The 23,703-nt window shown below is 41.8% G+C and overlaps 1 protein-coding gene and 1 long non-coding RNA gene across 4 annotated transcripts in view; one reads left to right on the plus strand and one right to left on the minus strand.

Moving 5' to 3' along the window:
• Nucleotides 1-14,048, plus strand: part of C7H10orf90 (chromosome 7 C10orf90 homolog) — a 173,917-nt gene extending 159,869 nt beyond the window's left edge. For all 3 annotated transcript variants that reach the window (XM_073354065.2, XM_073354064.2, XM_073354066.2), the window contains exons 7-9: nucleotides 9,211-9,274; nucleotides 11,389-11,488; nucleotides 13,203-14,048. In XM_073354065.2, the coding sequence (XP_073210166.1) occupies nucleotides 9,211-9,274; nucleotides 11,389-11,488; nucleotides 13,203-13,241 (203 nt within the window). In that variant the 3' untranslated portion in view covers nucleotides 13,242-14,048. The remainder of the gene's footprint in view (nucleotides 1-9,210; nucleotides 9,275-11,388; nucleotides 11,489-13,202) is intronic.
• The window catches only part of LOC140914952 (uncharacterized), a 35,874-nt gene continuing 21,356 nt past the window's right edge, over nucleotides 9,186-23,703 (minus strand). The window contains exons 2-4 of the long non-coding RNA XR_012160050.2: nucleotides 13,334-13,412; nucleotides 12,406-12,574; nucleotides 9,186-10,115 (exon numbers count right to left, since the gene is read on the minus strand). This is a non-coding gene — a long non-coding RNA (uncharacterized LOC140914952). The remainder of the gene's footprint in view (nucleotides 10,116-12,405; nucleotides 12,575-13,333; nucleotides 13,413-23,703) is intronic.

Here is a 23,703-nt window from a genome sequence, read left to right on the forward strand (position 1 = left end):
TGTTAGATCACACGTAATCTTCAAACCATTTTGCCCAGGTTGTTATAACTTTACTGTTTCTCACAAAGGAGAAAGATAATTGGTATCCAATATCATTTCCATATAAATACTAACATCTGTGCAGCTTCCCTGTACCTTCTCATCTTCAAAAACAAGTTGTTTACGATTTCTAATTGTAATTCATGAACAGAATTTCACAAAATGCCCGAAGTAATGTTACAAAAATGCGAATGTTTATCCATCAGAAGATTTTATCATTACAAGTACATTTCTGAGGCAAACAACCTACAACTCTTTTACTAGCCTGTGTACTGTGCACTGTGTACTGTTAAATTTCTCGAGTGCTAATTATTCCAAGAAATACTATTCTGCTGTTGACTATGTCAAACAAATTAGAGATCCCACTGTGATGAACTGAATGGAAACAATGTTCAAATAACTGGATTTAAATCTCAAAAACCATGATGTAATTACTTTAGTGACTAGACGACCAGCTGTTTATAGGCCTTTAAATCCTCCTAATGAACAGCTTTGTGATCATAGTGTACATAAGCACTTTTAGAGGTTTTTTTTTTTAATTCACAAGAACATATTTGTATACCCTCTATTTTCCTTTCCTTTTGGAAGACTGTTTACTGGAAACAGCAATATAGGAAATCATAAAGTTACCATCCACCCCTTCAATAGATGTCTGCTGATTTCTCCTGATGTATATTAATATCCAGCAGTCAGCCTCAAATTCTCTATCTTCAAAAGTATTTTGGAAGCAAATGCATGGAACACCTCCTGAACTGTGTTCAAAGTGACTGTAGAAAACAGGCTTTTTCCTTTGGGCTGTTCTGAGAAGAACTGTGTAGACCTGATTCTCGTTTAGATTATAGGTTTAATAGGGAATGTGGACAATGGCAATCAGAGAATATGGACCAGAAAACAAACAAACCCACAACCAAGCAATTACACAGCTGTTATAATGCAGCCTGCCTGCCTTCAGGTGGCCTTGGTGGTTGATTAAATGTTTGCAGCCACATTTCCATTGCAAGTTGTATATTACTCTCATTTTGACAAGACTCTGATTTTTTCCCCCCAGACATTATTCATTGCTAGCAACAGCATCACTCACACTGTTGGCACCTTGCTTGTAGTTTGGAGCCAAAAGTGATGAATACAGATGAGGGTATGCTCAGGAAAATCTAATTGAGAACAGCAGCCACCTATTTCTGTTATTATTTTATTAACCATGTTTATTATGGTAATGCCTGTGGGCCAAGCAAGACTAGGGCTCCATTGTGCTAGACACTGTACAAACACAGCCCCCAAGAACTAACAATGTAAATAGACAAGGCAGACACAGAGCACGGGAGGGGGTAGAACACACAAGCAGAGTGAACAATGGGATGGTGACACACGTTAGTTCCACATTTGGGGGAGGGAAGAGGGGATAAGCTACATGAAAAGACAAGTGAAGGTAGAGGGGATTGAAGGGAGTGGGTGAGAGGGACAGGGCAGGGGAGATGAGAGTAAGAGGGGCAGATGGGCAGTGAAGCTAAGGTGAAAAGGCTGTGAGGGAGGGGAAGGGAGAGGGTTGGAGCAAACAGCCAATCAGCACAGGTCAGAGAAAGTCCAGTCAAAACTGTAGAAAGTTCTCTGAATGTCCAAAGATCCCTGCTTTGGCTCCTTCTGGCTTGTTCCTCTCTGCAGTTTCTCCTCAGCCCCACATGGGGGGAGGAGGAGAGAGACATGCTTGGGTCCTAGTGCCCCAGAGTGCTATACTGTACAAGACAATTGTTATTCCAAAGTTTTCTGACCTATGGGCTAAGCCCTCCAGAAGATCTTGAATGACAGAAAAGTAAATTTGGACAAGGGACTGAATTCATCCCTGGTGTGACTTCACTGAAGTTACACTAGGGATGAATTTGGTCCAGAAGCTTTTAGCCTTACACTGGCACTATCTGGAATTCATAAACAAACTTGTCAGGTTTTATAGGTTTCAGAGTAGCAGCCGCGTTAGTCTGTATTCGCAAAAAGAAAAGGAGTACAAGTGGCACCTTAGAGACTAACCAATTTATTTGAGCATAAGGTTTCATGAGCTACCGCTCACTTCATCGGATGCATCACGAAAGCTTATGCTCAAATAAATTGGTTAGTCGCTAAGGTGCCACTAGTACTCCTTTTCTTTTTAGGTTTTATGGGATAACTGGTGAAGTCTCCCATTGTTGGACCTGTCATGTTAAGAAAGGCCCGTGAGGATGGATATCCAGAGCACAGATCAAATTTGTACAGGGGGAAATGATTAACAAGGGGTGAAGAAGCAGAGAATCAGGCTTACACACTTTAACTTACACCTTCTTCTGGCCCTTTGCCATATAAGTTACACCAATTTAGGACAGATTCTCCACTGTCACCAGATCAAAATGGTAGCATGTTACTCCTACACTTCATCCATTCTGCACTGATGTAAATGACCACACAGGCTGCACAACAGAGGATAATCAGGCCCTTAGACTCTCTTCTACTTCTTTAGGGTTTGTTTTGACTAGGATAAAAAGTGTGCTGGTAGAATGTGTTCTAAGGGTGTAGTATACACTAGGCAGTGTAGACTTAAACATGAGGTAGCTGGTTGAGTTGAAACTTAAGCAGGAGCTCATGTTAATGTATCCACCATGTTGTCCACACTAGACCTTTAGAATGTGTTAGTTAGCATGCATTAACTAACAACACTCCTTTAAATCCTGGTCAAGAAAAAACCCTTTAACTCCCTTGTACAGCTGACCGGCATATAACATACAGCACATCTGAATTTGGCTACTCTGAAAACATCACAGGGAAAAATTCTTCCCTCAGTTAGCAGCGTGGCATGGGTGTCACTAAGCAGAATTTGGCCCATGTATTCAGTTTATGTTCAGGGTTAATTTTCTTTTTAAAATGGACACACAGACTAATGATTTAAAAATGCAGTAGCCATGAAGTCTGTATGTACTCAACGGCATCTCTGCAATAGACAGCATAGTGCAGTGCCAGACATTAAAACAAATATTCTGCAGTGCATGTTTGCTGCTGAAGTTTTAAAGAAAGTCAAACCACTGAACTGGGGGAAGTAATTGGCTAATTTGTCAGTCAGTTTGTGCTTTTGGTGGATTCCTGTTTTAGTTGAACGGGAGAGAAGCCCATGAGTATAACTACCTGCAAGTGCAACACCAAAAGTGCAAGTGCTTCTCTTTCTCGTGGCTGGCAAGATACAATGCAGGGTCACGTTCTAGCTGTGTTCCCATTTTTAGGGCTCCCACTCATAAGTGGAAGGCACATCCATGTACCAGTTGGCAGAAACTAGCCCACCGTACATTTTGTCTCTCTTTATTTCAGTGGCTCCGTGATTTATTTCTACGTTGGAAGCCAAGGAACCTATTCCTACTCTTCTCATTCCTAAGCTATCTGTCCTCTGTCTAAACATTTAATAGCTTTCCAGCCAGGAAATGTATTTTTCTTCTAAACCATCTCTGGGGTTAGCATTAGCATGTGTTAAAAATATATTGATGATGATGAGCTATTTATCTTGGTTAGCAACTTCAAGACCTTGGTGTGGCTTCCTCACCCCATTAAAGGAATGTCACAAATAAATCACTGCTATGCATGGTATTGTTATAAATACCAGTATCTCAGCAGCCTTACAGGATTTGAATAAAACATGGATGAAACATCTCATAGTAACTTTTTTTTCTGTGGAATTTCTCAGCAAAAACCCTGAGTAGCTGTCAATCTTAGAACTCAGTACTTTTCCCTGCTTCAAATATTTTTCACATTAAAAATCAAAGCTATGAATTTGATGCTGAATTGTAATAATCTAACAAATGTAATTTAGAAGTTGGGCTATTGTCATCTTGGTGCATTGTCTACTTTATGCCTTAGTCTGATCTTCGCTCAATAGGGATGTTAATTCAGGTTTTGATTATGCATTTGGTCCGCTATTATAATTCTTAGCATGGTGGCCCTTTTGAAGAGCCAGCATGGCTGACTTCCACTTGGAACTGTATTTTGCTGCTTGGATGTTAACAATAATTAAGTACTATGCACATATTATTTTTACTCTATAATTTGCATTGGCTTTTCATTTCCTTTTTAAACGATTTTAAGATTTTCTCCTGGTGCAATCCCCCAAGGTTTCACCTTTTTGTAAAGCCATATTTTAAGTTATTCTTTTATCTTGAGTATTGCCCTGAGAGTTAGTTGAGAGATGCTATGTGACTGGGTATTGCATGGTTTGCCTATGACATTGAATTATAAGTCTTACGGCTGTTCTTTTATACAGCAGATATTTTTATAAGCAAGATTTTTTTTTTTAAATTTTCCAGGGAAGATTTTTCAGGATTCACCCTTTTATTTTTCCTCTAGAAGCCTCTACCATGGCAACCTCTCTTTCCTGCCAAGGTGTGCTGGCTGTGTCTTGTTCCAGTGCCCTTCAAGACAGCTCCTAGGTCAGCTGGAATTATTGCTCTAGAGCAATAGAAGGCATATGCATCCTGCTTCCTGCCTCTGTGGTAATTCTCTGTAATTCAAACATGGAGGCCATTTTGTCACATTGACTTGTGGTAAAATTAGAGAATAGTCTCAACCTATTATTAAGAAGTCACAGAAAAGTCATGGCCCTGCATTTCAGAGCACACCCTCTTGTACCCTGTTTATTCCCAGCATTATGTGCTGAGGCACTGAGGAATAGTTTACTCCTTTCCTCAAGAGTCCCTGAAGGAGATGTCTTATCCCCCACTATTTGAGCAGGTGGGCAGCCTTATTCTCCATGTCCATCTCTGCCCTGCTGGTGGCCCTGCTTCTCTGCAAAGAAGCAGCTTGGTGCTGGCTTGACCTCCAGTTCAAGCTGCAGCTCTTCTGCCATTTCATAACCGGAGGGAATAGTATGTAAATAGCATTTGCGGAGAAATCTTATGTAGGCTGGGGGACATGTATGGCTGGACTAGACACATAAATATGAGTCCCAGCCTAACCTCATTTCCCAGCTGCAGGAAATTCTCCTTCCTCTTCTTGCAATTATTGACCAACCACCCCTTGGAAATTAGCTAGTCCTCAGGTGAAACCTACCTGGAGATTAACTGCTTTCGGAAGAGATGAAGCCAGCTGCTGTTGTCTTCACTGCACTCCAGGGCGGGGAGCCCAAAGCTTGTGGCAGGAGTCTGATTAGTCTGAAGCCAGCTGACGTTTCTTCACTGTGTTCCATGAGTGGGAATCTGGAGGGAAGCCTTTCCAGCTTGCTGGCTGGAAATGCCACCAACATAGCTTTTTATTAAAAAAGTAAAACCTTTTAAGAGATTATTTTTGTCCCAGCTGTGAAAAAATCACTGCTCTCCAGACAAAAAATTAGAGGTTTCCGCAAATGTTAATCTTGATGTATAGGGAGTTATGTGAGCAAATGCTCTGTGCACACAAATTACATTATTCATCTTATCCGTCCAAATCCACTGCTTGCCCCAAGCTGAATTTGAGTTCAGGAAGGCTCAGTGTAGGACAATCAAGGCCACTGCAGGGGCTACTGGCTCACCCTCACTCCTCCCCGGCTGTCTCCTGCTCTGCACAGGAATGTGGAAGGAATACTCCTGGAGCTGGACTCTATGCTGGGCAGGGGTATGATTCCTATATACTGGATCCCCACATCTTAGTTCTGTGCAACCACAGAGGAGGGGAGTTTGTCCTTTATTTTTAAATATCTGATCAGCCAAATTCTTAGTTCTGCTGTGTTCCTTTGCACCCTTCCATTGCAAAGGGGCTGTTAAGCTGACTTAACAAGACCCCAGAGGATTCATGTGACCTTCTGCAGGTTAGAGGATGTGGCTTAGGGAAAGGAGGAGAGGCAGCTTTAGGGATCCCTGGCTGCCAGAACTGGCCTCTTGTGACCTTAGGCAGCTGGATGCATTTTAGAGCATCAGTGAGGCAGCTCTAAGGTACATGAGGAGCCGAAGTGGCCCCACTTAACTTTGCAGCCTCCATCCTGTGCCAAGCTTTGCTTGGTCATACCAGACAATGTGTCCTCATATGTATGGGGGGATATTGTTTGTTTAAAATTTGTAATACAATATGATTAAGTTTAGTTAAAATTTGGCTAAATTATAGGTTTCTTTGCCAGTTATAAAGCATTTGAAAAAGGGTTAATCCTCAAGCATAGAGGAGTTTCTTTTTGCACAGCTTTCATTCTGAAAACTGTATCAGCTCAGGAGGGAAATTGCTGAACGGTTCCATCCATTGTAACTCAAATATGTGAATGACAGTGTTCTTAAAGACAAGTTCCTTTTTTCCTCAGTAAACTGAGTGTAATTGAGATGCTGGGTGTGGCCCCTTTAAATGGCTCTAGGCTGTTTGGTTGCCAGGGGCAACCTCCATAAATACCAGTGAAACATATGTGGTGTCTTAAAAAGCTAGGAGCAGAATGTGAAGGGGGAAGGTCTGTACTCCGAGCAGTGGATACAGGCTCAGCTCTGAGCTGACCTGTGTGTCAAGTAGTTCTGGAACTTAATATTTATTTCTTCATCTTCAGTATTATTTTCTCTTATTTGTAGTGAGACAAAAGAGAGGCACATTTGTCACTTACTGTGAAATATAATGTCTTCTACATTCCTTTGATATGCAGTGGTATTAAGTAATATGCATGTGTTTATCATAAAAAATAAAGCTAGCTTTGATGACAAAACACTGAGAACATAGGGCCCCTGGATCCGTATCCCTCTAAGTGGTCCAGTAAACTTGCATTACTGAAACCACTCTGACCCAGGGTGGATAAAAATCAGTGATTTTTTTATTTATATTGGATTTTTTTGATAAAATGCTTTTTGAGGAAAAAAACCTAAAGATAGTTTTAATTAAGATACATTATTGCTCAAAGATATCTCATCATGGAATATGGATTATAAATTCCAATTCTATAGTATGAGACAATATATTCATGTAATGTTTAAGAAAAGTTTTGTAAATGAGTTCCAATAGTTCATGGATTAGGGACTCAATCTTATGGGGGTCCACAGGCTTCTGTATAGATTATTTAGGTTAATCTTTCTATCTGACCACTGGGACTCAGTGCTCAGTCAAGAAGATACCATCAGAGATGCTTAGTTTTGCAGTTGTCAGACTGTGGATGTGTGGCTCCAGAGGTAACGTGCTTGTTAACAGCAAAAATGTTTTAAAATAATAGAGCGGTGAGAAATAACAGACCTCAACTCTATTGTCCCTCTGCAAATTTGTGTACAGAGAGTCAATCCCTTACCTCTTTCTAAAAATGCAAAGTTTCAAAAAGTTAAATGAGTAGAAGATTGTTGGGGATGGAATAGATCTGGACAAGGAGAAGAAATCTGGAGATAAATGTGAGAAGCAAGGGACATATGCTTGTTTTGTTAAAATATTATATGTTTGCTGTTGAAGAAAAAAAATCCAGAATACTTAATACTGTTGTTTTAGTTAAATAAAACAATTTAAATGTCTGCTGATGTTCTCCTTCTAATACAGCATGGCAAGAAAATCCTCCAAATATTAATTATTAACCTGTTTAATTGGAGGGAGATAGTTCACTTCTCAATGACTTCATAAATATCTGCTTCAATTACCTTTGGTAAATGAAATAACCAAACAATCATTCATTTTCTGATATAGCTGTAAAACTAATCTGAAAAAAGTTTTCAAAATGAATCACTGTTTAAAAATGTATAGTGTACACCTTCTAAAAATGAAACTTACATCTGTCTCTGAGTTGTGAAGAATATGTATTAAAGGCTATAACAACCAACAAGAATGCACTTTTATGTAGAAAACCATGATTAATTGAGTCTTCCTGACTAGTGATTTAAATCAAATCCACCTGCCATGACCTTGCTAGTAAATACCCTATGATGGTCTTTTTTTAAAAAAACAAACAAAAAAACACATGGGTCCAAGGCCCAGTGAGGATCTAGAAACTCATGATATGAGGACCCAGCTTTTCAGTGATATGTAGCAATGTTTTCTGATGATAATTTGTAAAATATTGGGTTTTCAATTTTAACCAATTATTTGGATTATACTCTGCTTTGTTTACTGTGTCCTGTACTTTTATAATAGTCTTGTGTAATGTTTGCCTTTTCTCCTGACCCATCCACTCTTCCAATACAATCCTTAAAATGCATTCCCACTGCAGTCCTTCCTCTCATTCCCCTGTAAACACATTCACACTCCTGCAACAGGTGTAAGGTCTTCACCCTCAAATCATGAACCAATTCCTGATATAGTAGTGGGATGACTACTCATCCACCCTGCTACTAAAAGCCTAGGTGATAGCAGAGTTATTATAAAATTGTAACACATATGTACAACAGGGCAGAATTTAAAGTTGCTGTCAACCGGCAGGACTCAGGAGCAGGGAAGGTGTCTGTTGGGAACACTGGGGCCGGCAACATGTCTGGGTTAAATTGTCTACATTTACTTTGCATTAATAAGAGTTTATGAAAGAAGAATATAAAAATTACCTATCTTAGGAATCAAACTAACCATTTTGATCCATAATTATTTCCCCTTGGCCAAGGAAGTGCTGGCTGAGGTTGTTGTGAGAGTCTCCTCATATCTTGTCAGCAAAGACTACTGAGCCTGATTCTCCACTGCCTTGTGCAGTTATTTACACCTGTGCAAAGTGGGTGTAAAATTCTGTCAAATCAGAATTGCACCCACTGGGCCAAGTTTCTGCAGGTGTAAATCAGTTGACACTGGCAGAGGATCTCACCCACTTTGCAAAAATGTTATTTACTACAGAAGATGCAAGGCAGTGGAGAATCAGTCACTTGTGCTCTCCAATAGCAGGAAAGAATGACAGAAAAATAGGTCATCTTATGCCAGACTAATCATCAGCTGGTTCATGGCTTGAATTGGAGATATGCACTGCTGCTTGTGACAGTGACAAAAGTTATATGCATTTAAAATAAATGAACCATGTAATGAGACTGGTGGCAAGAGGTCTTATCCATCCTTCCCACTCTAAAGGGCAGCTTAAGGGTCTGATTCAACTCCAGGTGAAGTCATCAGGAGTCTTTCCTTAGACTTCAATGCAAGCTGGATCAGGCAGTAGGTCAGCAATGATTTAATCAGAAATACCACCATGTGAATTAATTTAGGGAAAGCAGTGCTGTTATTGTTTCATTAAAACATGCTAAATAAAGATTCCTCAGAAATTAACTATATGTTTCTTTTATTGAGATAACCTGTTCAAACCAAAGGAAAGGTTCATTTCGGAGAAGGAGATGCACATGAGATCTAAAAGGTACAACACATTTCAGTTTAGAATTCACTGATTCCCTGGGATCCAGTGCCAAGACTTTGCACTTCCTAATTAGCATCATAATATTGAGTTTGTGGTACATCATGCCTTGTGCAATATGCACAAACATGGACAATGTTCTTCCCCCTAAAATGACTTGAGTGAATAGGGGCTGTAGCCCTACTTAGTGAATCGTCTGGAGCTGTATTGTCCTAGCAGAAGCAACAGGAGGCTCTCCCCTGCAGGGAGAAACAATGCTTCCGGGGGCTGTTATGAGCACTGAGGGAGAGGGAAGAGAGAACACACCCCCTATTATCCCCCTTTATGGAGTGCAGCTTACATTGCCTTGGATGGACACCAGTTCTTCTGCCCAGTGTGTGTAGGTCTTGGTTCTGCCTCCTCACACCCCTTTTTGGGGTATCTAGTGCCCTGGGGGTGATGGCAGGGAGCATCCCTGCACTCAGAGAGCACAGGGGGTGCATTTATGGCTGGCCTCTGTGGAGGGGTATAATTTGGGAGGCTTCTGTCTTCGTTTTGTGGCCCATAATGCTCCACTTGCTCTTACATGTATCGATCTTTAGTAATTTACTAAATGTTATTTCTTCCAATCTATTCATTAACAACATTTTAGAGATTTGTGATAATATTGTGCGTTAATTGTAGCCCTCAAAATATACCAGAAGTTTCAGCTCTGTAATACATAATTTCACTTCTCACAATCCCACCTATGTGGAAAGTCCAAAATCACAATGAAGTTTGCACCACATCCTTCCGAATATTCCTTTGAGGGCTCTTATTCTGCAGGCTGTTTTCTCCATCTTCTGCCATACTTGTTGTTATTCATCTACCATAAAAAATCCAGTGCATTTTCTTGTTAGCAGAAGTTAACTTCTTAGATAAGCATTGAATGTGAATAAGGAATCTTTTTTCTCCAGTAGTGAGAACTGTCTTTCTGCAGAGGAGTATAGGTCAAGATTTAATAGTGACTAGTGATTTTGGAGGCCCAATTTGAGGCACCTTAAAAGTACCTGATTTTCACTTATTCATCCTGTGAAAACTAGGCCTCTTTAAGGTGTATTAAGTTGTGCACCCAAAAGTTGAAGGCAGAGTCACTAATTTTGTAAAATCTTGACCACAGCACATATCCCAGCAAAGACTGCAATTTATTAGATACTTCGGGGTCTGATCCTCCATTGCCTTGCACCTTATATAGTCATTTACAACAACAAAAAATGCAAAAAGTGATGTCAAGGAGTTTTTCTGAATGTAACCTAATGTCACAGAGATCAGAATCTGTCCCACTGTCCTTAAAAATAAAACACTTCTCATAATGTATAAGTCAGAATAGACTGCTATATGGACTCTGTAGTGCAAAATAGGTTGGGGGGAAAGGAAAGTTTTATAGTCCACTAAACTAATTAAGTCTGAATACTTGTGATTTAGATCAGAATATACACAAAGAGCAGAATTGTTGAGTAGGAAGATATTTGTTACAGAGAGCCTAATCCTGCTCCCACTTGAGTCAGTGGGAATTTTGCTATTGACTGCGATGGTAAAAAGATCAGACCCAAAGTTACTTTTATGATTGTAACCAAGAACTGCAATTACATTAAGAATTGACTATTTTGTTTTCTGGTGAAAGGGTCACAGTGACAGTGAGAAAAATCTTATCAGTTAATATAATTATCATTTTATTTTTCTTACACATTTTTGAGCAATCACTGAAGGTTATTGCTTGGAATCTGTATTGTGATATACCTACAAGAAGCTTATGGGACAGATTCTTGTCTCAGTTACACTGCTATAAATCTAGATTATCTCCATTGAGCTCAGTGAAATTACTCCAGAATTGCACAGACATCACTGAGATAACCTGGCCCTCTACTTACAGTTAATCATTTCAGAATAAAGACCATTTCTCAAGTTTCTCAGTTCAAAATCTTTCATTGTGATACCAGTGTTATTGCTAATATATACCTGTATGAAATCAAATTCAGATATTTACAAATGCATAATACCACCAGTGATCACCTAGAAGAATTTTTTCCACTTTGAAAAATTAAGTTAGTGGTGACACTGTAGAATGATCATAACTTTATATTCTGAATTTATGCCAGGATTTATAACAACTTGCCTGAAGTGAAAAAGAAAGAAGAAGAAAAACAGAAACGAATAATCATACAAAGCAACAGACTACGTGTGGAGGTCTTCAAAAAGGTAATGGTTCCATTGTGAATATGCATAATTTGGTTATAACTGTGCCCTACTGCATTAAAATCATACCTCTGGTCCCATAACCTCCAAGAAACCCCACTCACCTATCTATCTTATGCATTTCTATAGTAAGCACCTCACAGTCTTTAATGTATTTATCCTCATAACACCTTTGTGAGGTAGGGAAGTGCTATTATTTCCATTATATGGACAGGGAATGGAAGCACAGTGGTTATGTCTACACTGCAACAAAACACACATGGCAGGACCATGTCACTTGCCTCAGGCTTGTACGGCTCAGGCTACAGGCCTATAAAATTGTAGTGTAGATGTTTGGGCTCAGGGACTCTGTGAGGGGTGAGTTCAGGAGCCCAGGCTCCACCCTGAGCCTGAACATTTACATTGTGGTTTTATAACCTTGCAGCCCAAACCCGAGTCAGCTGACAAAGGACAGTCACAGGTGTTTTACTGCAGTGTAGGTAAACATTGCCGGAGAGACTAAGACCCAGATCCTCAAAGGAGAAATCAATGGGAGTTAGGCTTCTAAATACATTTTGAAGACCTGGGTTTAAGTGACTTGCCCAAGGTCACACATGGACGTGAATCTGGGTCTGAGTCCCATGCCAGTTCCCTAACCACTGGACCATTCCATTTCACCATTGTATTCCAATACTACTGGTCACACCCTTTTCTCCCCTGGATGGTGGGCTCAAAGGGAAACCCTGTCTCTACACCCAGGTCCAGAGCATCTGGCTCCCATCTCTGGCTAGTAGAAGGAAATGCAAGAGAGGAGGAAAAATTAGTGAGGTTACAAAACAAAGAAAAAGAGGAAGAAAAAACAAAACTAAAACAATGCAATATACATGTTAAATGATAATAAAATGAGTAAATTTATGAAATAATGAATCCAAATTCCTTACCTCCTCAAGAGCCACTAGTCAAAGATGTCAGAGTTCATGATCCCCAAACCTCCAGATTCAGAGTTGCTCTGGCAGGTGTTTATGGGGAAACTGGTGACTCTCTGCCATGAATTTGCAAAACCAAGGATTTAGCAGGGTATAGCCTCATGGTTCGTGTGATGCCTCTGTCCTGCAGAGAGATCAAGTATCCAATGGAAGAAATGAAAAAATATCAGCAGGTGCAAATAGAGATTATATGCCATAGACATCCCAACCTGTTCCAGGGAGCTTTGCTGGGAACTGTGGGATAGATAGATGCAACAGTCCGAAAGCCCTAAAATGTTTGTGAGCACTGCTGCATGTGGACATGGTGCAATGGGAGAACCAGAGATGAGATGGTTCGTACAGATGATGTGCACAGTTGTATCTTTCAGTTCTCTACCCCTAACTATTTTGACACTACAACTTTTCAAACATGGAGTCACAATAATTTTTTTTATAATAGGAAGGTATTGTTTATTCACTGCTGTCATACTCAAATATCAACAGTTTTACACACACACACACACACACACACACACACACACACACACACACACACACACACACACACACACACACACACCCTGTTGAGGAGAGACCAAACCAGGAACATATGTGGCTGAAGGGTGAAAGTTTTGAGTGACTGAGGTCAGTAGGTTAGAATGGAAACTGTTAATGCAACCCTTAATTATAGTGGTGACTGTGGCTTCTGCTATGCGTCCCAACCATGCATCCAAATTGTGACCTAAGGGTTTGTTCTTATTTTTACCCTCTAGCAACTACTGGACCAGCTTCTTCAAAGAAATACGGAGTGACAAAGGATGCCATTGGATCTTTAATGTCTTTGACTATTAGATAAGACATAAAATTTAGCATTATCTTAATTACCTGGAAACATCTTTCTTACCTTTAACTCTCTATGTAAAGGAAGATAATTTGTTCTTCAGTAGGATTTGAATGAAAGTTCCAAATAAGCAAGAGAGAACCTATAAATGAGATGAGAAAACTGCTTTAGGACTATCATCTTATAGTTGGTTTACCCAGGGAAAATAATTTTAAGAAACTTTTATGCAAACATTGGATTACAATGGTATTTATTTTCACCTTTTAAATATATATACCCTTTTAGCAATAGAACTGGGTTTACAAGACCTAGGAAAATTATGTTTCCAAAGTATTCTACTCATTGATTTCCTGGGAGTAAAATCCTAGAAAAATGAATATCATTATTTGTTATGCGTAGAAACTAGCTGAAATGGCGTTACCACAGTCATATGAGCAGCAGTTTTAAATTAATGGTTAACGTACCAAAAGGGACCAATATTTTAGTGCTCTGAAGGGAGTTCATTCCTGTTTATGTAGTGAACCCAAATAGCAGGGTTACCTTGTAGAAAGCAATATTTAGAACCTCAGTAATAATACTTTTTACATGTTCTTCACTATTACATATAATTCTGCTTGCTTATATGAGCATAAAGTATTTAAAGAAATAGCATATTAAGAAGTGGCGCAGACCCAGGCAATGTTTTCCACCAAGAAATAAGTGTGTGTAAAGATTACATAATTAAAAACATCTGTAATGTTTCCTCCAACAATATTTAAATCTTTATTTGTACATTTTGGAAGTCAAATCTACCAATTTTCAAATCAAATGGAATAAACAAATATAATAATCCAAATGCGATTTTTATATTCTTATTTCAGAGCATTTATAAAATCATGGCTTAGTATTAATAAAGAAGTCTTCATTGTGCCATAAATTCTACTGTGAGAACAAACTATATAATAGGATTATTATACATTGGGCAAAATTCTCATTTTATGTATACCAATGTAAATCAGAAGTAACTCCATTAACCTCAGTGGAGTAAATTGCTGATTTGTATTCATGTGAAGGAGATCAGAATTTGACCCTTAGCTTCTAAACTCCTAATTTAGATTGAGATTTAGGACTAGATTTTTTTAAAAAGCATCCTCCCTTTTCGCAAGAGCATTTATTTGTATAGGCCATTTAGATATCCTCCAGCCTTGCTCATGTGGAACAATAGTAACTTAGTTCACAAGCAGTCTCATTGCAATCTATGGAACTAACTGAAGTAAGTTACTACTCATTGTGAGAAAGGGTAAAGGAATCTGGTCTTCAATGCACCCATGTGCTTGGTCTCCCACTGACTGAATCCCACATAAAATATCTTTCAAAATTGTTCTTTCCTAGTTTTCTCAGGTCAATTCCATTCAGGGAGTTTCCAAGGATGAAATCCTAATCGTATTGAAGTCAATGGCAAAATTTCCATTAACTTTCTAGGTTTGAAATTCCGATCCTATTATTTTTCACCCTTATGATCATACAGTCTTAAATACACTGCTCTGTGATTTCTTGGTTTGACTTTGTGCCCCCCCACCATGGAGTTATATTTGCCCTGGTTCTCATGGGAGACTTCAATCACCCTGATATCCGCTGGGAGAGCAATACAGCGGTACACAGACAATCCAGGAAGTTTTTGGAAAGTTTAGGGGACCATTTCCTGGTGCAAGTGCTGGAGGAACCAACTAGGGGCAGAGCTGTTCTCGCCCTGCTGCTCCCAAACAGGGAAGAATTAGTAGGGGAAGCTAAAGTGGATGGGAACCTGGGAGGCAGTGACCATGAGATGGTCGAGTTCAGGATCCTGACACAGGGAAGAAAGGAGAGCAGCAGAATACAGACCCTGGACTTCAGAAAAGCAGACTTTGACTCCCTCAGGTAACTGATGAGCAGGATCCCCTGGGAGAATAACATGAGGGGGAAAGGAGTCCAGGAGAGCTGGCTGTATTTTAAAGAATCCTTATTGAGGTTACAGGGACAAACCATCCCGATGTGTAGAAAGAATAGTAAATATGGCAGGCGACCAGCTTGGCTTAACAGTGAAATCCTTGCTGATCTTGAACACAAAAAAAAGCTTACAAGAAGTGGAAAATTGGACAAATGACCAGGGAAGAGTATAAAAATATTGCTCGGGCATGCAGGAGTGAAATCAGGAAGGCCAAATCACACCTGGAGTTGCAGCTAGCAAGATATCTTAAGAGTAACAAGAAGGGTTTCTTCAGGTATGTTAGCAACAAGAAGAAAGTCAAGGAAAGTGTGGGCCCCTTACTGAATGAGGGAGGCAACCTAGTGACAGAGGATGTGGAAAAAGCTAATGTACTCAATGCTTTTTTTGCCTCTGTCTTCACGAACAAGGTCAGCTCCCAGACTACTGCACTCGGCAGCACAGCATAGGGAGGAGGTGACCAGCCCTCTGTGGAGAAAGAAGTGGTTCGGGACTATTTAGAAAAGCTGGACGAGCACAAGTCCATGGGGCTGGATGCGCTGCAGTGTGCTAAAGGATGCTGCCAAGAGTGCTAAAGGAGTTGGAGGATGTGATTGCAGAGCCATTGGCCATTATCTCTGAAAACTCATGGCGATCGGGGGAAGTTCCGGATGACTGGAAAAAGGCTAATGTAGTGCCCATCTTTAAAAAAGGGAAGAAGGAGGATCCTGGGAACTACAGGCCAGTCAGCCTCATCTCAGACCCTAGAAAAATCATGGAGCAGGTCCTCAAGGAATCAATTCTGAAGCACTTAGAGGAGAGGAAAGTGATCAGGAACAGTCAGCATGGATTCACCAAGGGCAAGTCATACCTGACTAATCTAATTACCTTCTATGATGAGATAACTGGCTCTGTGGATGAGGGGAAAGCAGTGGACGTGTTGTTCCTTGACTTTAGCAAAGTTTTTGACACGGTCTCCCACAGTATTCTTGCCAGCAAGTTAAAGAAGTATGGGCTGGATGAATGGACGATAAGGTGGGTAGAAAGTTGGCTAGATTGTCGGACTCAACGGGTAGTGATCAATGGCTCCATGTCTAGTTGGCAGCCGGTATCAAGTGGAGTGCCCAAGGGTCGGTCCTCGGGCCCGTTTTGTTCAATATCTTCATAAATGATTTGGAGGATGGTGTGGATTGCAGCCTCAGCAAGTTTGCAGATGACACTAAACTGGGAGGAGAGATAGATACGCTGGAGGGTAGGGATAGGATGCAGAGGGCCCTAGACAAATTAGAGGATTGGGCCAAAAGAAATCTGATGAGTGCAAGGACAAGTGCAGAGTCCTGTACTTAGGACGGAAGAATCCTATGCACCGCTACCGACTAGGGACTGAATGGCTCGGCAGCAGTTCTGCAGAGAAGGACCTAGGGGTGACAGTGGACGAAAAGCTGGATATGAGTCAACAGTGTGCCCTTGTTGCCAAGAAGGCCAATGGCATTTTGGGGTGTATAAGTAGGGGCATTGCCAGCAGATCGAGGGACTTGATCATTCCCCTCTATTCGCCATTGGTGAGGCCTCATCTGGAGTACTGTGTCCAGTTTTGGGCCACACACTACAAGAAGGATGTGGAAAAATTGGAAAGAGTCCAGTGAAGGGCAACAAAAATGATTAGGGGACTGGAACACATGACTTATGAGGGGAGGCTGAGGGAACTGGGATTTTTTAGTCTGCGGAAGAGAAGAATGAGGGGGGATTTGATAGCTTTTTTCAACTACCTGAAAGGGGGTTCCAAAGAGGATGGATCTAGACTGTTCTCAGTGGTAGCAGATGACAGAACAAGGAGTAATGGTCTCAAGTTGCAGTGGGGGAGGTTTAGGTTGGATATTAGGAAAAACTTTTCACTAGGAGGGTGGTGAAACACTGGAATGTGTTACCTAAGGAGGTGGTGGAATCTCCTTCCTTAGATATTTTTAAGGTCAGGCTTGACAAAGCCCTGGCTGGGATGATTTAGTTGGGGATTGGTCCTGCTTTGAGCAGGGGGTTGGACGAGATGACCTCCTGAGGTCCCTTCCAACCCTGATATTCTATGATTCTATGATATGAAGCCGTGCTTTAAGACAACAAAAATTCTCTCTGTGGCAGACCTAATTTCTCATTCTAATCTTGTGAGAACAGAATATCCTACATTATATCCAAACAGTTCTGACACTCATTTCAGTTTTACAGTCAGGTTATTGTAATAAGTCATAGGCCTTCAGGGAAAAATGCTACTTGATAAAATTTCAAACCACCTGAAAAAGCTGTATAGGTTTAGAGTCTTTGTAACCAAAGAATAAAGTTTAGAATTACTGCCGAAGTTTGCACAATTCCATTTTAAATTTGCACCTGCTTTACAATAAAAGAGAAATTTTGCCATTTGATATTATTCAACATGGAAAATTCACAGGCCTGATTCTGATTTCAGTAGTTATATACTACTATAGTTCCACTGACTTAAATAGAATTAACCCAGTCACACCGGTGCCTAAGACTGTATGCCCAAACCCTTATAACTTAAGTAAGGACACTCATTTTATTGCTGAATATTAGATATTACGATTTGTTCCTCAGTTTTGACTAGGCCAGACCAATTTCTGTGTATAACTTAATCCATCTTTTTAGTCCTAATATGTGAGCTCCAGCAGAACAATATTGTGCCCTCTGCCAGTTGGCAGATAGAAGTCCCTGGTTCACAGTTGATGCATAGAGTTTTACAGGGATCCCCAGGGTCTGATATCTACATAATAGTTCACCAAAGGGTGGCATGTGATGTTCCTACCACAAGCCAGAGTTCCACTGGTCATCATAATTATTGCAAGATGTTTGTACAAGAAATAGTTTGAGATATGCAAAATATTATGTTCCAAAACTGTTGAAGTAAAGTTTGTCACCTAAATTGAGGCAAGCATGAGGGCTAACTCAGTCAGCACACAGAACAATGGACATCTGTGGAGACAGGCTATGCTTATAGGCTGGGACAAGTATGGGCCAGAGGATTTACAGAGACAAAGGAACCACAAGGGTAAGTCTTTGAAGAGCGGACCTCCTGAGGTAAGAAACAATAGTATGTAATTGCATTTTTTTTTTATTTTTTATTTTTAAAAAAGAGGGAGGACAAGATTTTATCCTTCACTGAGGATTAAATAGGGTTGTCAACTTCCTACTCACACAAAAATGAACACCCTTGTCCTGGATCTGCCCCCCCCCTTCTCCGAGGCCCCACCCCTGCTCACTCTATCCCCCCTCCCTCTGTCGCTTGCTCTCCCCACCCTCACTCACTGATTTTCACTGGGCTGACTCAGGGGCTTGGGGTGTGTGTGGGGGGGGTGAGGGCTCCGGCTGGGGGCACAGCCAAGAATGAAGAATTTGGGGTGTAGGAGGGGGTTCTGGGCTGGAGGGTGGATCTGAAGCATTTTGGAGCATGGGAGGGGGCTCTGGGCTGAGGCAAGGGGTATGGGCAGTGGGTGTAGGTTCTGGGATGGGGCAGAGAGTTGGGGTGTGGGCTCCGGCTGTGGGTGCGGGATTTGGAGTGCAGGAGGGAGCTCTGGGCTGGGGTAGGGGGTTGTGGTGTGGGGGAGGGATGAGGGTGCCAGCTGGGGATGAGGGTTTAAGAGGGTGCTCCATGCTGGGATTGAGGGGTTTGGAGTCTGGGAGGTGGCTCCGGGCTGGGGAAGGGGGTTAGGGTGCAGGGGTGTGAGAGTGCTCCTGCTGGGGGTTTGGGCTCAGGAGGGGGTTTGGGATGGGGAGTTTGGGGTGAAGGAGGGTGCTCTGGGCTGGTGTGTTCGGAGGGCAGGAGGGGGAAATCAGGGCTGAGGCAGGGGGTAAGGAGTGCAGGCTCCATGCAGGCGGCTCCAGGAAGTCGGGGCATGTCCCCTCTCTTGTTCCTACAGGAAGGCACGTCCAGGCGGCTCTGTGTGCTGCCCTGTCCGCAGGCGCCACCCCCGCAGCTCCCATTGGCTATGGTTTGGGCAATGGGAGCTGCAGAGCTGGTGCTTGGGGTGGGGGCAGCGCGCGAAGCCCCCTGGATGCCCCACACGTAGGAGCTGGAGGGACGACATGCCGCTGCTTCCAGGAGCCTTGCGGAACCACGGCAGGCAGAGAGCCTGCCTTAACCCCACTGCACCGCCAACTGGACCTTTAACAGCCCTGTCAGCGGTGCTGACTAGAGCCGCCAGGGTTGGTTTTCAACTGGGTGTTCTGGTCAAACACTGGACACCTGGCAACCCTACTGAGGAAGCATGCTGATAGCATGGTTGTCTCATGAAAAGAGGGTCCACACAATGGCTGTAAAGCACTGGTGAGCACTACTTTATTTGACATGACTGTACCTTGTTAATTAAGTCAAGGCTCCAGAATGCATGTTATGATTTTATATGTAACTGTTTCCATTACTTCTGCTTGCTATTACTTGAATCTCTATGCTTTGTTAAATAACCCTATGTTTGATTTTATTAAGTGCAGCGCGGTAAGCGAAGTGGTGAGCTGAGGTGGAACTGGTAAGCTACGGTGTACCTTTTCTTTGGAAAGAGTGAATCTGTCAATACTGTTAGTGTCCAGTGGACCAGGGGCCGGACGTTCCAGGGAGACCCTCAGAGGGCTTGGGAGTTGGTGTGTACCTATTGCTAACCTGTAGCGAGACAGTGGCGCCTGCACAGACCTAGAGGGAAGGGCTTGCGTTGCCCATGGCTGGTGGAGTTGGGGAGTTGACCCCCAGGAGATACGGACAAGGCTTCCTCACACTAAGGGCAGGTGGTAGTGCAGTGCCTCACAAGAGTGGGTACCCCTAGGAAGTGTCACAGTGGCGTTTGCAGTACCTGAACCCCATTTGCCGGTTAACCAAGGGTCACGCTCCAAGAACTTATCTACCCAATAAGATAGATATAGATTCAAACGTGAGAAGGCTGGAAACAGGAAAAGAAAAAGATGATGATTTGTTATTTTCTGTTTATTTTGGGTAAGGGAAATAAAACAAGGAAAGGACAGGATGAGTAAGCTGGAGACCTGTGCTAAATATATACCAAATTGCATTTGGAAAAACTATATAGACTGTGGCTTGGAAACTTCAGGGGAAATGGGAGAGGGGATCAGAGCATTACTCATAGACTATGATGAGCATCAGGAAAAAACCTGTTTAATCTACTGGTAGTATCGGAGGCCGAAGAGGATGCAGGCTCAGGAAACTAGCCTGGTATAGATTCCAATGCTGCAGCCATGCGGTTAGAGTTGGGCAGAATTCAGCTCCAAAATCTGGAAATTGTGGAGAGAGGTAGAGAGCAGGAAGCAAAAGAGAAAGCCCAGAAAAGGGAGATGCTAGCGGAGAAGTAAAAAGTGGGAGGCAGAGAAAGCAATGCAAGAGGAGGCCTATCAAGGATTACTGGAACTGGAAGACTGAAAGTGCAAAGCCTGAAGAAAAATGAAATCTTGAATCAGAGGAGTGAATGTGGTGGCAGAAGCCCAAGAAAGGGAGATGTATTGCATCAATGAATATCTGACCACCTTTAAAAGCGTATGCAGGATATACACAATCCCTGATGACCAGAGAATGACTGTTTTACTTCAAAACTGACTGGTAAAACTTTACAAGTGTTTCATGACATGGATATAAATTATGCTATGTTGTGTGATCTGTTTAAGGGGTCTGTGTTAAAAAGGTTTCAAATTATTTCAGAGACATATTGCCTGACATTTAGAAACTTAAAAAAAACACTTGATTAGTCACAGGAAAATAGGTTTATAAAATGGGGGATTATTTGAGAAAAGAGATACAAAGTAAAGAAGCAGAAAATTTTGACAAGTTGGTCGATCTGTTTGCTCCAGGAGCAGTTCTTTGATGTCTGCTCTGATGAGGTGAGAACAACAGTGTAGGGAAAGTCCTCACAACTGTGGAAGAGGCAGTTGATACCACTGACTTATACCTGCAAGTGAGACCATTCATAGAGTGCAGGTCCCAAAGAGAAGAGAAAAACCTTGGCAGAAAAGGGTGTCCCTGGTTTGTTCTTGGGGAAAAGGAGGAAGGGGAGGGGACTAAGAGCACACCACTCCAATACCAATTCCTTACTGGTAACCCTAATTATCAGACTGCAGTCCCTGGGGAGGGCCCAAGAAAGTGCTTATTATGTGGGTCCCTTGACCACATGAAGAAACAATGTCCTAGGTATGGGGTATGCAAATACAATGCCCTATCCATTGAGGTTAATGTAGCTAACCTTGAGTCAAAGACTTCAGTGATGGCAGAGAGGGCTTAGTTGACCTCCTGGAGGTAGAATTTATCAAAGAGGCCAAGGTAAATGGTAAAGTGTGCCTGGGGTGGAGACACACTGATGCGCAGATCTCTAGTCGAGAGAGGTGATTAATGAGATTGATATGCTCCCAAGGGAAGAGGTAAAACTCCTTTGCGTGGGGCAATTTTGAACCATGGTGCTTTCAGGCAGCATTGAATTAGAGTCGGAAGATTTAAGGGGTACTTTGAATGTGGAGATTCTTAAGAATTTATCATGTGATATATTGATGGGAAATGACTTCAGTCCCCAGAGCTGTTAGCATTGTGACCCATAGCAAGAGGGAATATGTCCAAAACTTCCCAGAAGTAAGGTCTGGGGAGAAAGAGGCAGCTGCAAGAGGAGAGGAGTCCTCTGCAATTTTATCAACAGAAAGCGGCAATAAGAGACGAAGGAGGCGGTGGCCCCCTTACTTGAGACAGCTCTCAGCGCAAGCAAAAGCCAAATGGAGTTTGCTTCAGAACAAAGTGCAGACACCTCCTTGGAGAGCATAAGGGAGGCTACCCCAGCAATGCCTCGGAGAAAGATACCACAAGGGGAGGTTCTTTACAGATGAGGGAAGGATTTACATGGAGCTCCTGGTTTGGAAGAACAGAAGCTTCATGCTGAGTTAATGATACTAGCCCTTTTGCTGGTCACTTGGGGATGAAGAGGGCATATGAAAGGCTAAAGAAAGATGTATGTTGGCCCAATATTCAAAATGAGGTAAAGGAATACTGCAAGCCTTGTAACTTATGTCAAAAGCAAAAAAAGTATATAGGTCTCTGCAAGGCTCCTTTGCATCCTTTACTATTAGTCAAGGAAGCATTTATCAGGGTTGCTATGGATATCATAGGCCATTACCCAGGCCAGCCCAAAGAGGAAAAAGATTTATATTAGAGGTGGTGGATTTTTCCAACAGGTATCCAGAGGCCGTTTCTCTGTCAAACATGGAAGCGGAAACAGTTGTTAAAGCACCTTTTTCTATATTCAGCACGGTAGGTTTTCCAAAGGAGATCTTATCGGATTGTGGGTCAAATGTCACATTTCAGCTATTTAGTGAGTTGTGGAGGGTAAAATCTGTCCTATATCACCCAGAAAGAAATAGATTAGTTGAGATGTTCAATTGGACCCTAACATTTCTGCTGAGAATGCATGCAAGCAAGAGGGGAAGTGACTGGGATATAATGTTACCCTATCTGTTGTTTGCTTACTGGGAGGTGCTCCAAGAGTCCACCAGTTTTGCCCCATTTCGCATCCTCTATGGGAGAAAGGTCAGAAGTCTCCTGAATTGCTTAAGGGACTCCTGGGAGGGTGGCACTGAAGCAGAGGGGAAAGCCATTTAAACAGGATATGCTGAGCAGAGGACAGAGTCAGCCCCTTCTATTGATTTGATGACTGAATGTCATAATGATACCCCCGTAGAGAGCATGGATTTATATGAAATGTTAACCTGGACTGAGGAGAGAGATGATGGCTATGCTGAAAAGTCACCCTTAGATATTTTCCAGCAGGTCAGGCTCACAAAATAATCCTAAATGGTCCATAACATTTCCGGCTTACAGCCTTTGCCCCCAGAAAAGCACACCAAACAACTGATAAAATGATGCAGCAAGTTTGTAAGGAAATAGCAAGCATGCTGGACATGAGAATAATTACAGAGTCAAAACAATCCCAGGGTTTCTCCAGTAGCTATAGTCCCCAAAAAGGACAGGACCATAAGATTTTGTATTAATTACAGAAAGCTTAACATTGGCACAGTTCCTGATGCATACCTTATGTCCAGAATCAATTATGTGCTAGATGCTTTAGGCAGGGCAAAGTTCCTAAGCACCCTGGATTTAATAAAAGGGTATTAGAAATCCCCTTAGACAGTGAAGCACAAAAAAATAATCCACCTTCATTACTAATTCAATGCTTTGAGTTTAAAGTGTTACCTTTTGGATTAATTAATGCAGGAGATACATTTCAGAGGCTGGTTAATCAAATATTAGTCAGGTTATAGGATTTTGCTCAGGCCAGCATTGATGATATTGTAATCTTTAGCAGTGCCTGGCAAGATCAGAAGGATCATGTGGAGATGGAACCAACGAGACTCAGAAATAGAGTAAGTGTAAATAGGAGGGAAAACTCCTTAATCTATGTCACTGGGTAGGAAGAAGCTAGATTTGCCCAGATCCACTGAAAGTAGAATCCACTGT

This window comes from Lepidochelys kempii, chromosome 7 (assembly GCF_965140285.1).
Source record: "Lepidochelys kempii isolate rLepKem1 chromosome 7, rLepKem1.hap1, whole genome shotgun sequence".
Lineage (NCBI taxonomy): Eukaryota > Metazoa > Chordata > Testudines > Cheloniidae > Lepidochelys > Lepidochelys kempii.